This window comes from Aotus nancymaae, unplaced genomic scaffold, assembly GCF_030222135.1.
Source record: "Aotus nancymaae isolate 86718 unplaced genomic scaffold, 86718_ANA_hifiasm-v0.15.2.pri h1tg000019l, whole genome shotgun sequence".
Classification (NCBI taxonomy): Eukaryota; Metazoa; Chordata; class Mammalia; order Primates; family Aotidae; genus Aotus; species Aotus nancymaae.
Genome location: NW_026988431.1, coordinates 43,007,635 through 43,021,724, shown reverse-complemented (window position 1 = coordinate 43,021,724; position 14,090 = coordinate 43,007,635). Strand labels below are relative to the sequence as shown.

The 14,090-nt window shown below is 41.4% G+C and overlaps 1 protein-coding gene across 2 annotated transcripts in view; it reads left to right on the top strand.

Moving 5' to 3' along the window:
• The window catches only part of WWTR1 (WW domain containing transcription regulator 1), a 233,902-nt gene that overhangs the window by 201,537 nt on the left and 18,275 nt on the right, over nucleotides 1-14,090 (top strand). For both annotated transcript variants that reach the window (XM_012437092.3, XM_064378791.1), the window contains exon 5: nucleotides 4,021-4,223. In XM_012437092.3, coding sequence (XP_012292515.3) covers nucleotides 4,021-4,223 — 203 coding nt within the window. The remainder of the gene's footprint in view (nucleotides 1-4,020; nucleotides 4,224-14,090) is intronic.

Here is a 14,090-nt window from a genome sequence, read left to right as displayed (position 1 = left end):
TCAGCCTCCCAGGAATTACAGGCATGTACCACCATGCCTGACTAATTTTGTATTTTTGGTAGAGACAGGGTTTCTCCATGTTGGTCAGGCTGGTCTCGAACTCCTGACCTCAGGTGATCAGCCCGCCTCGGCCTCCCAAAGTGCTGGGATTACAAGCGTGAGCCACCACACCTGGCCTTTGTTTTATGCTTTTTAATTTTCACCTATGTTTTACAATAAATGATATAGTCATGTAGAAAAACTTGAAATAGTACGGAAAAGGAAAAGAAAGCTCTCCCATCCCCAATACCCAGTTTCTTCTGCAGAGGTACTCAGTGTTGCCAGTCTCAGGTGGAGAAATCTCTGTGGAGATTTGCTGCACATGCATAATATGCCCCACCTTTTCTTGCCACAAATAGTAGCATGCTCAAACATACAGTTCTGTCCTTTGGGTTTTTCCGCTTCTGGACAATCTCTAAGAAACATTGGAATCATCATACAGAATTTCTCTAAATGGATGGATCACATCTCCCACTGATGGACATTAAGAGCATTCTTAATCTTTTGCAACTATAAACAATACTGTTGTGAATATCCTTGTACAAACTGCTCTGTTGGAATGTGCTTTACTTTGAAAACAAAACTATCATCTAAGTTCCATTATTTTCCAGACTCTACAGTTAATAATGAGAGATGTTTAGTCTGAATGATCAAATCTGAATTAAGTGGAAAAAAACCAATGTCTACACCATTACTTCCTGTGAATGTCTCTCGTAGGGGCTAGTTTTTTGAAGACTCATATAGGTGTAGCTTGGGAAGAGCTCTTCTGCAAGTCTGAAACTCCCCCAGATTAGGATTCAGATATTAATAAAATCTGCTGAGCAGTATCTGGTTGCTATGTGACTTTGAGTAACACAGTACATTCTGCTTGTGAGTAAGCCGAATGGAACATTTTGGATACCTACAAGAGCAGTCTGTCTACCTAAGTGACTGATAATAGTCCTACTAGAATTTTTCATGTCAGTAAGTTACCAGGCCTGAGTTAGTTTTTAAATTTTTCAGTGTCTAAATTATAAAAATTAACATAAGGCAGGGTACGGTGGCTCATGCCTGTAATCCCAGCACTTTGGGAGGCTGAGGCAGGCGGATCACTTGAGGCTAGGAGTTGGAGACCAGACTGGCCAACATGGCAAAAACTGTCTCTACTAAAAATAAAAAAATTAGTGGGGCAGGGTGGTGCGCGACTGTAATCCCAGCTACTCAGGAGACTGAGGCAGGAGAATTGCTTGAACCCGGGAGGCAGAGGTTGCAGTGAGCCAAGATTGCACCACTGCACTCCAGCCTGGGCAATAGAGCAACTCTGTCTGAAAACAACAACATAGGATTAACAATCTGCGCCTTTGAAGCCTTTTTTTCCTAACCTGGGGATTTCTGATATCGAAACTATTGGGCATCTTTTTTTATCTATAGTAGTTATATCAGATACTACCATATTAAGTATAACTACTAATAAGAACATACTTTTATAGAAGGTTCAGAAATGGCTGTTCCTTGAAATAATTATCATTCTTCCGTCTGTGCCTCTCTTTCCTGGCTTGAAATAGGTTTCATGAATTAAACCCTTCTGGGTGTCTGGATTTTGTCTTCCTTGAATCTGCATTTAAGATAACTTTTTCCCTGTGACACCATCTGTGCACAATCCTTTACCTCCCACCCCGGGCCTTCAAGTAGAGGTTGTAATTATACTGTAACAAGCTCTAGAAGTGAAATACTCATTTCAGGTTTTTTGGCATCAGTCAAGACTTACTTCTTCTCTTGTTCTTAATCTAAGAGTATAAGAAATGCCAACTGGTTTTATTCATTCACCAGATCGTTTCCTGAGCTTTCCCTGAGTACCTGGGATTGTGCCAGGAGGTGAGAGTCCTTGGTGATGGGCTTAATTCTAAGACGGAAACCTAGACTGTCTAGGCAATATACTCTGATGTCTTCCCTTTTACTAGCATGTTATTGGGCTCAGAGCTGTAAATCTACCCAGGCTCTCCTCGAGCCCTTCCTCTTAGTAACCCAAGCAACATTGGGGTCTCTATTTTGATGACCTGCTTTGTGTGTACTTTCTTGCAAACAATTGAAGGCAGACTGTCTTTACAGGATTGCCTTCAGGCTTCAGCAATTGTTCCTATCCTTCTGTCTAAGATGCGACAGAAGGTGGCCAAGGACAGTTGCCCGGGGTACAAGAGGATCTCGATTTTGGTCTTGGCTCTACTTGCCACTAACCAGGGCGTATCCCTTAACCTTTCTGGGTTAGAGTCCCTGTTCCATAAACTGAGGGGATGGACTAGATTCTCAGGTTCCTTATGTAGCCTAACAGTTTCACATTCCATAAGCCACACATAAAAATCTATCTCGTTTCTTCATAACTCCCTTCTACCAGCCCATTAGTTCTTATGAAGGCAGGAGCTGTTTTTCCAAGTTTAAGTTCAGTGTGTGACACACAGCAGGAATTGCAATAACAATTTGAGTGAGCATATGAATAAAAAAAGAACATTTTTATCCCACCTTCACCTCCATCCTGGAGAAGTCTCTGCCATGGAATTCTTCCTCAAAGAAATCTATTCTTCTCTAGAAAACCTTCAGTGTTGGTACTGTCTTTCAAATATATATATATATGTCTTTCAAATATACACATATATTATGCATTTAATACATACATTTAATATATAGAGGTTTGGACTACTTAAATTCATTTAAGAAAATTTACCTGTAAATCATATTTCTATATAATATCCATAACCAACTGAAGATTAAAAATATTTAACTTAAGCCACTGAGCACAGTGACTTCCACCTGCAATCCCAGCACGTTGGGAGGCCAAGGTGGGGGGTTGCTTGAGCCCAGGAGTTACAGACCAGCCTAGGCATCAACATAGTGATACCCTTCTCTATTAAAAATACATATATATATACACATATATATATACATGCATATGAAATATTATAAAATATACATATATTATAAAATATTTTAAAGTTAATGATACCAAATAGAGCAAAAATTGAGAGTTTTTTCTCAGAAATGAAGTGAGTATATCAAATTATACCTTGTTGTCTTTGGCCCTGACCTAGAAAGTAGCAGACTGAAAAGCATGGTTTTCTTGATTACATGACATTGCCCGGCAAAAGTTAAGCAAATTTGACTGGTAAACAATTTTGAGAAAAACTAGCACTTTTTAAAATGTATTTTTGAAATGCCAATTATAGAATTTAAGGATTTTAAAATTATTTTTGTAGAGTAGAGTTCTATATGCTCAAATTTCATTGGTTGTTAAATGCAGATAGATAATTTTTAAAAAATTTAAAACACTTCTCATGCCTTTATCCAGTCACAATATGTTTAGCATTTCTGCGTAATTTCTTTCTCACTAATTTCTCCCTTTGAATAAACATTTTTTTCTCAATCAGATATATGAAGTCCTCCTTATATGTCAGCTCCTGAGAGGTGCTTTGTGTTACATGTTGCTTATCAATTCACTGGTTCATGTACCAAAGATCGAATGCCCTCCTTACCTCTGCCATAAATACACAAATTAACTGAGAAAGTATGCACACACACACACACACACACACACACACACACACACAGAGAGAGAGAGAGAGAGAGAGAGAGAGAGAGAGAGAGAGAGAGAGAGAGAAATGTTCTGGTGAAATTATCTCATAAATTGTGATAACTTTTGTGGAATTTGCCTTAGGCCACTATGTTCTATGTAAGACTTAAAATGTACCCTAGACAGGGAAGGTGTAAAATGAGATTTTAACAGAAACAAAAGCCGAGACTAGATGAGTCAGGATTGGGGCCAGTATTTGAGCCTCCATGAATTGAATTAAGGTAATAATTACTTAAACAGTAATGGTTAACAGGAAAGTACTTTGGAAGGAATCTCAGGAATCTATACTCCAAAGCACAAAACATTCTGATATGGTCTATTTTTGATAAGGTATTGTGGGCCCTGGTCATTAATCTCCTGTATGTTCTTCCCTCCTACAGTGATGAATCACCAACACCAGCAGCAGATGGCCCCCAGTACCCTGAGCCAGCAGAACCACCCCACTCAGAACCCACCCGCAGGGCTCATGAGTATGCCCAATGCGCTGACTACTCAGCAGCAGCAGCAGCAGAAACTGCGGCTTCAGAGAATCCAGATGGAGAGAGAAAGGATTAGAATGCGCCAAGAGGAGCTCATGAGGCAGGTATGGCCCTCCGTGGTGTCTGGTGGAGGCTCCCTGGCCCTTGGTGCCAAAGCTGATGGGTAGAAAGCCGCTTACCTTCAGGGTAATGCTTCTAAAGAAGAAGAGAGAATGGGGCTCAAAGCCCTACTGGAAGCCTCCTGATTAGAATATAGTTTCTTGAAACTCTCAGTGTTCTGCCTGTATTTTCAGAACCAAATTTAAGAGTACAAGAATGAGCTATATTAGCATGGCTGCCTTTGGTTTCCACTGCTAGTCTTTAGAAGGAAAGAAAGGAGAAAGTAGAGAGACAAGAGCATGTTCCAATGATCCGTCGTTGTGTAACAAATTATCCCAAAATGTAGTTGCTTAAATAGCCATTTCATTCTATCACACAATTTTGTGGGTCAGAATTTAGAAAGGGCTCACCTGGGCTATTCTTCTTCTCTACATGGCATTGACTGAGGTCATTTAGTGGTATTCAGCTGGTAGGTGGGTTGGTCTGGATAGTCCACGATGGCTTTACCTAAGTGGGTGGCACAATGGTGAGGATTGCTGGAAGACTGGGCTTAACTGGAACAAAAGCCTGGGATCTATGATGTGGCAATCTCAGAGTAGTGGTGCTTACTACATAGCAGCTTGGATTTTTAACAAAAAGCATTGTAAGAGACAGGAAGAGAAATTTGCCAGTTTTTGGGGGCCTAGCTCTGGAAACGATTGTGGAGTTGCTTTTGCCATGTTCTCTTGGTCAAAGTAGTCACAGAGAACCACAGAGAACCCCCACCCCACCACCCACATTCAAGCAGTTAGTGGAGTGGATGTTCCTCAGAAGAAATGACAAAGAATCCTGGTCCACCACAGAGCATGAAAAAGAGGGAAGCTGAAGGGAGAATGAGAAGGGAAAATGGTGTTTTGTTTGTTTGTTTTATGAGATGGAGTCTGGTTCTGTCGCCCATTCTGGAGTGCAATGACACGATCTTGGCTCACTACAACCTCCACCTCCTGGATTCAGTCAATTCTCCTGCCTCAGCCTCCCGAGTAGCTGGGATTACAGGGATTACAGGCACCTGCCACCACACCAGGCTAATTCTTCCTTTCTTTCCTTCTTTCTTTCTTCCTTTCTTTCTTTCTTCCTTTCTTCCTTCCTTCCTTCCTTTCTTCCTTTCTTTCTTCTTTCTTTCTTTCTTTCTTTCTTTCTTTCTTTCTTTCTTTCTTTCTTTCTTTCTTTCTTTCTTTCTCTCTCTCTCTCTCTCTCTTTCTTTCTTTTTCTTTCTTTCGTAGACACAGGGTTTAACCATGTTGGCCAGACTAGTCTCGAATGCCTGATCTTGTGATCTGCCCTCCTGAACCTCCCAAAGTGCTGGGATTACAGACATGAGCCACTGCGCCTGGCTGGGAAATGGTTTGTATATGAACTCGATAGCGTGCTCTGCAAAAACTGCCTGGGCATCAATCAGGCACTTTTGTGCCATGCTCCATTCATTCACTTTTCATTCTGCCAGTCAGCAGTATGTTGCTGTGTGCCCTCTGTGGGTCAGGCTCAGTGTTGTACTTCAAAAACGAATAAAAGGAGAATCCCTAAAGGAATCCACAGTTTTCTCCCTGTTTCAGTGGCTTGATCCTGGAAGAGCAGAATTCTTTCTTCTGTGTTGCTAAACTCATATAACCCATGTTTGCAGATCTCATACTTTTTCTCTGGCTACATTTTGGGGAGAAAAGCTTCAGTATATTGTTCTAACTTTTCAGACTTTGTTTTGTGACTCACATGAAGCAAGATACATGAATAACTTCCTTTTGCTACTTTAGAGAAATTAGAGAAATAAGTAGTTTTAACATTCCAGAGAACTTTCTTGGAGGAAAGGACTGGGAACATTAGGGTAAACACTATTTTTTTAAGCTACATTTGATACTTTCAAAAATACACATTGACTTCCATAAATAAATAATATGTTTCTCATCAAATAAATTCTAGGATATAAAAAATCTATATTGTATGAGGTTTAAAATGCATGGTAGGCCAAGAGCGGTGACTTATGCCTGTAATTTCAGCACTTTGGGAGGCCGAGGCTGGCAGATCATAGAATCAGGAGATCAAGACCATCCTGGCTAACATGGTGAAACCTTGTCTCTACTAAAAATACAAAAAAATGAGCCAGGTGTGGTGGCACATGCCTGTAATCCCAGCTACTCAGGAGGCTGAGGCAGGAGAATAACTTGAACCCAGGGGGCGGAGATTGCAGTGAGCCGAGATCGCGCCACTGGACTCCAGCCTAGGCAACAGTGAGACTCTGTCTCAAAAAAAAAAATGCATGGTAAATTAAAATCATTTCTCAGATATAGTATTTGAAAATAAGAGAAATGAATATAAATTGCGCTCTGTTGTTCAGCTGAACTTTCCTCCAAATTTGCAGAATACAGCTTAATAATTAGGTAATTACGGTTGTGTCCTTTACCCTGAGGATTTATGTTTGAACTTTCATGGTTATTTCAGGCTAATGGTTGTTTATACTGATTTTAGATATCTAGTGTCATGTTTCTTGATGGGAAATAATTGTATTATTAATGGTTTTCTGTCTTTGAATACTAATTTTATTTGGAATAATTTTTCTGTTTTATAATGTAGGGTAAATCAAACAGTATTTCAACAGCATTTTATACATTCTCAGTTTTGTATTTAAATGAGCTTTAGGGCTTTAGTGAGTTTCTTCTTTTCTACATAAAGATGTGCCCATCCTGCAAAGAGTAACTTGCTTCTCTGTTTTTGCAGGTGTGCTTCTCTTTCTCTTGCTACCCCTCCTTCTTTCCCACATAAAGTATTTCTGAAAAGGAGTGGGAAAAGTGCCCCAAATTGTTTCCTTTATTCCAGCTGTAGGTGCCTTTGAACCAGGGTGTAGTATTGATGGTTCATATTACAGAAATGCCAACCAAGTTCCTTAAATGCTGATCCTTGGAGGCTGTGGAATGCGGGGCATTTTGCTGCATCATAGTGAGCAATTGCAGTGTATATGACAGCAGGAGAAAAGACTGTCCAGATTTGCTCACAGAGGCTCACATAGTTCAGCCTTGACTCTGCATGTGCTTTTGTGTGTGTGGGGTGTGTGTGTGTGTGTGTGTGTGTGTGGGGTGTGTGTGTGGTGTGTGTAGTTAGGAGGAGATGGGATGGTGGAATGGATGGTTCTCGTGTTCTAATGTCTTTATTTTTGTTAGGGAGTCCGGGAAAAGGTCTAAATAGACTTTTTAATCGTGGCAGTTTTTTTCCCATTCAGAAGCAGCATGCTCCTCAGTGTCAAAGATATGATTTAAGACCGTATAATAAATGGCATTGGAGTGTTCTTTTTTTAAAATTTTTAAATTTTTTTTAGAGATGGGGTTTCATTATCTTGGCCAGGCTGGTCTTGAACTCCTGATCTTGTGACCCACCTGCCTCAGCCTCCCAAAGTGCTGGGATTAGAGATGTGAGCCACCGCGCCCAGCCTTGGAGTGTTCTATAATCATTTTCTGGGGCATTTGCCAGGATGCCTGGTTATTCAGTATTCAGGTGTGGACCATGTGTATCATCTCTGTGGGTTTTTTGAACTCTTTTGATGATTCTCTGCTTCACTTTTTGAACCTAAGCTATAGCAGCAGCAGGGAAACCGACTGGAATTAAAAGTGATCTTTGGCTCACTTGCTTAATTGCCTTCTAGCATCTGGTAGGAATTTGGAGAGAGGGAAATGGGGGTCCTGGTGAGATTTAAAGATTATCTGTAGACTTCCGTTTGTTCTCTCTGTCCTACCCCTATGTCCTGGGTAGTCAACAACTGCCTGAATATCCCTTGCTCAGGGGACAGTTTGTAATTACACTGGCTCTCCTCTTGCTTGCAGGCAGCCTTAATTGTACAGCTTGTCTTCTCAGGGCATGTGACCTGCAGGCAGGCCTAGACCTACCTGCCCTTCTACCAACAGAGACTGTCTGAGAGCAAGGCCCCAGGCTATGCTCTCTCTCCATAGTAGAAAGGGATAGGCCAGGTACAATGGCTCATACCTGTAATCCCAGTACTTTGGGAGCCCAGGTGAGGGGATCACCTGAGTTTGGGAGTTTGAGACCAGCCTGACGAACGTGGAGAAACCCCATCTCTACTAAAAATACAAAATTAGGCTGAGTGCGGTGGCTCACGCCTATAATCCCAGCAATTTGAGAGGCCGAGGGGGGCGGATCATGAGATCAAGAGTTCCAGACAAGTCTGGCCAAGATGGATGGTGAGACCCTGTCTCTACTAAGAATATAAAAATTAGCCAGGTGTCGTGGTGGGTGCCTGTAATCCCGGCTACTCGGGAAGCTGAGGCAGGAGAATAGCTTGAACCCGGAAGGCAGAGGTTGCAGGGAGCCGAGATCACACCACTGCACCCCAGCGTGGGTGGCAGAACGAGACTCCATCTCAAAAAAAAAAAAAAAAAAAATAGAGTGAAACTCAGTCTCAAAAAAAAAAAGAAAGAAAGGGAGGTCGGCAAAATTTAATGCCAACCTGGTAGATGAATCTGTCCCCTGAATCTGTCCCCTAATTATTGAGAAATTATCACTGCTATCTGTAGTTTTATCATTCTTGAATGATATGATGAATCTGAAAGGTCCCTGTGCAGAATATGCTATATAAATATTGCTTCATTTTTCTTCCTCTTCCTTCTGCTATGCCATTGTTCCACTAGGCATAGAGTTAGATTATGTTGTGCCATGAAAAAAACAACTCCTTGGTCCTTGTTGCATGATTTGATATATACCACAATGCCAAAGGATCACCTATTAACTCATTGGCATTGAAATCATGCTAGGATATTAACAAAATGGATCTGAGGAAACTGATTACAAATCTAAAGCAAATCTTCATTATTTCAGGATGGAAGCTCATATTTTTTTTCTTCCTTCATTCCTTTATTTCTTCATTCATTCATTCAGTCAATATTTATTTAGTAGAAAATAATAGACAGGTAAATGGGCCAAATTGGTGGCCAGAAGGGTAAATTAAAACCATTACTGGCTTCACAGGAGCCTAGTGGCTACCATCTTTGACTTTCATTCCTGGAACTGAGACCAGATGCACCTGAGCAGAGTTCTGTGAGAGTGAGCATCAGATACTCCTTTTGCTTTCCAGTGACCCCCTCAGATCAACAAACTTGAACAGCTACAGAATTAGGATCAAAAGAGCCAGTAAGGTTTGGTATCTCTGCTGATAAGGAAGGAATCTTCCGAAGTAGGAGAATTTCCTTAAATGCAGTCCCTCCAATCTAGCATTGGCTACTGGAGCAATAGAGCTGAGCTACTTGTGTCTGATAACTGATGAATTATCTTGGAATGTGGTAGACACTCCGAGTGGAAGGGTATCAGGGAGCACAAGGGGATCCCACCGGGCCTGCAGTGCATATCCTTATCAGGAAAGTAGAGCTCTTCCCACTGTCAACAGGCATCTACCATGGAAGACGTAAAGATTGAATTTTTGTGAAAGGAAGTCTTTTGTCTGTGATAGAGTTTTGTTATTACTGAATTCCCCAAAGGCTGTGAGGCTACTTCAGGTTCACCAAAGAAATGTCAACTCTAGAAAAAAAAAAGAAAGCAATTCTTACTGAAGAATTCTTATTGAAGATTTGCTTCCTCTTACCTTCTTCTTCTTCTTTTTTTTTTTTTTGAAACGGACTCTTGCACTGTCACCCAGGGTGGAGTGCAATGGCGCGATCTTGGCTCACCGCAACCTCCACCTCCTGGGTTCACACGATTCTCCTACCTCAGCCTCCCAAATAGCTGGGATTACAGGCATCTGCTACCACACCTGGCTAATTTTTTGTATTTTTTAGTAGAGACAGCATTTCACTACTTTGGCCAGACTGGCCTCAAACTCCTGACCTTGTGATCTGCCCGCCTCAGCCTCCCAAAGTGCTGGGATTATAGGAGTAAGGCACTGCTCCCGGCCTTATTTTTAATTTTTAAAGGAACTTAAAATTCTGTTGCTTTTTTTTTAAGTTGAAAAAAATTTTAATTTTCTACTAAGTGTGGTGGCGCATGTGTGTAATCCCAGCACTTTAGGAACCAAGGCAGGTGGATCACTTGAGGTCAGGAGTTTGAGACTAGCCTGGCCAACATAGTGAAACCCTGTCTCTGCTAAAAATACAAAAATTAGCTGGGCATAATGGTGGGTGCCAGTAGTCCCAGCTACTCGGGAGGCTGAGGCAGGAGAATCACTTGAACCTGGGAGGTGGAGGTTGCAGTGAGCTGAGATTGAGTCACTGTACTCCAGCCTGGGCAACAGAGCAAGACTCCATCTCAAAATATTAATAATAATTTTTTACTGAGTTATTTTTGTGATTAAAAGAAAGTGGTTTTGCTAAGTGCAAGAAGCCAGACTTCCCCTCAAAACTACATCCTGTGTGATTCCACTTATGTGACATTCTGGAAAAGCAAAACTATAGGGACAGAGAAGAGATGAGCACTTGCCAGGGCTGGCAATAGAGAAAGAATAGACTCCAAAGGGGCAGCACTGGGGCATTGTGGGGCAGATGGCACAGTTCCCGTGTCTTGCTTGTGGTGGCTATTTCACAACTCTATGCATCTGTCAAAACTCAGAAATGTATACCACAAAGAGTGAATTTTACTGTATGTAAACAAAAAGAAGAATAAAAGCAAATTAATTGCCACACACAGAAAGACAAAACGTACGTTTATGGTACGAATGTATAAAATACTGAACAATAAAAAAGAAAATTACAATCACTCATACTCTTACCTAGAAAGAGTGGCTGTAAATAGGTTGGCGATTTCTTTCTAGTCTTTTTGTATATATCATGTGTATCAGTGTGTCTACTTTGTTTTTTTTTGTTTGTTTGTTTTGAGATGGAGTCTTGCTCTGTCACCAGGCTGGAGTGTAGTGGCACTATCTCAGCTCACTGCAACCTCCACCTCCCAGGTTCAAGTGATTCCCCTGCCTCAGCCTCCTGAGTAGCTGGGGCTACAGGCGCATGCCACCACACCTGGCTAATTTTTTGTATTTTGGTAGAGACGGGGTTTCACCATGTTGGCCAGGATGGTCTCGATCTCCTGACTTTGTGATCCGACTGCCTCGGCCTTCCAAAGTGTTGGGATTACAAGCATGAGGCACCGCACCTGGCCTACTTTGTTTTTATAAAATACAAAAGTGGTAGCATACTTTAATACTGTTTTGTTACCTCTTCTTAATATATTGTGAAGTCATTTGTTTATTGTGTGTCAGCCATGAGGTTGTGCTGTGACTTTGTATATACCCATTCCAAGCACCTAGAATCATTTTTACAACAGGCCATACACAAATTTTTGAATGTCGTGAGCCACACACACCCGCAATGACTACCGAATATTCTGTTGTTACAACTGAAAATGCAGTATTTGCTCAGTACCCTAAAAGGCATGATTGCAACTTTACCAAATGAAATGGGAAATTGTAGTCACGGGTAAGACATTGAGACACAGGCTTCTCAGTGCCTGTTTATCTAAAGGAAGAATTCCTCGACATGAAAACAGTCATATGGCTTTACCTGAAGAGTGTTTCTTTTCATGTGCATTATTCATTTAAATATAATGGTTTGTGGCCATCTGTCTGGAAGATTTTAATTTTGAGGACCAGGACCTGGAAGACAGTAAGTTTCGAAGCCTTCCTCCTTGTCCCTTCACGGGGGCTGCCTTGTAGAGAAACCGTTACTCCCAAGCAAATTCAGCCCTGCTTTTACCCTCAACCTTTTTTTTTTTTTTATTTGGGGTTTGGGGGACAGGAGAGTGCAATTCGTCAAACAAAAATGCTGACTAAGCCTGGCTTCTGGTCGTCAGGGCAACAAGGACAAGGAAAGAGGGAGGCCCTGGAATCCTTTTGGCAGGTCTGTGGGATTTCTGCCGGCCTTGACAGCCATGGGGCCAGGCGGGCCAGCTGGCCGACCTCTCACAGCCATCCTGACAAAGGGCTCCTGGAGGGGGACACACCTGGCTGTGAGCAGCACTGGCCTGGGGAAGGTTCTGAGGCCTGTTTTTTGTCATGCAAAGAACAGCTATGTAGAGAGCTAGGAAAGCGTCATATTGGAGCAGATCACGAAGCATAAATGGTGGCTATTTCATAGCCTTTGCTTCAGAACAGGGGACTATTTAACTTTTAGAAAAGCATTTCATAGCATCAGGTTTCAGAGTTGACTGGAATAGCAGAGGTCCATGTCGTCTAACATTTTGTGAATCTATAAATCCCTCCATATAAGCTTGGTTGTTTAAGTTCATTCCTTCATGTATTTGTTTTACAAATGCTCTAGGCATTAAATGTACAGCTGTGAAAAACAGATGGTCTGTTCCCTCACGAAGCTTCCATTCTAGCTTGTGTCAAGTGTTTTATTTGCCTACACGTCCCAGAAATAATCAGTTTTCCAAAATGTTCCAGTGTGCCCTGGTTGTTGAGTAATAGTATCAATTCAAATCTTTTTGTTTGTTTGTTTTTGAGACACAGTCTCACTTCGTCACCTAGGTTGGAGTATAATAGTATGATCTTGGCTCATTGCAACCTCCACCTCCCAGACTCAAGTGATTCTTATGCCTCAGCCTCCCAAGTAGCTGGTATTACAGGTGTGTGTCACCACATTTGGCTAATTTTTTATATTTTAGTAGAGACAGGGTTTCACTATGTTGGCTAGGCTGGTCTCGAATTCCTGGCCTCAAGTGATCTGCCCGCCTTGGCCTCCCAAACTGCTGGCATTATAGGCATGAGCTACTGTGCCCAGCCTTCAAGTCAAGTCCTTTGAAAAGGAGGCTTTTTTCAAAACAACGTGTTGTACATGATAAATATATACCAACTTTTGGTCAATTAAATAAATGAAATAAAATTTGAAAACTGTTATAAATTGAGCATAGTTTTAAAATGGGAGTTCACCAAGTTTACACTAAGTAAAAGCAACTTCTTATTTCTGATTTTAATAAGATCATTGATATATGAAGAAATATTCCATTTCAAAATCCATTCAGCATTTTTGTTGTTGTTTGTTTTTTGAGACAGAGCTTCACTGTCTCCCAGGCTGCAATGCAGTGGTGCGATCTTGGCTCACTGCAACCTCCATCTCCCAGGTTCAAGCGATTCTCCTGCCTCAGCCCCCCGAGCAGCTGGGATACCATGCCTGGCTAATGTTTTGTATTTTTAGTAAAGATGAGGTTTTGCCATGTTGGCTAGGCTGGTCTTGAACTCCTGGCCTCAAGTGATCCGCCCACCTCGCAGGCGTGAGCCACCGCACCAAGCCTCAGCCTTCTTTTTAAGTGAAGACAGAAGAGTATCTAAATTATAATGTTTTCCTTAATGTGATTTGAAGAGACAACAGAAACCAATTGTGGAACAATACAATTTGTTACATACACTCTGAATAAAAAGAGCAACAAATAGACCATAGATAATAATGACAAACTTAATAAATGCCCTCCTAAAAGTATTGGAGTTTAGACAGCTTTTTTATAGGGACAATCTGGCAGCTGAGCATGAGCGATGAGTTGTTTCAAAAAGGGAGGCTCCGGGAAATGTGACAGTGCATTTCGGAATCCCTTGGCACAGAGTTAAAAAGAGATATACATCAGTACTTTTTTTCCCCTGTAAAGAAGGCAAATAATTCAGTATCCTCCCTCTGAAGTCCCTCAGGGTTTTGGCAGAGAAAGCAACTTCTCTGCATCCAGAATAACTATTTTAATGTTAGGATTTCAAAATATTGTCCTTTTTTTTGTCCATTTTTTTCTACTCACCCCACCCTTTATAATTAAAACAATCCAACCTTCCATTTTTGTAGAGTCCCTGGCCACACACATTAAATCAAACAGAGCAGCCTCTGAAGAGTTGATTGTCATTTGTTTCCCTTTTGAAGTGCCTTCTGGTGAGGGCA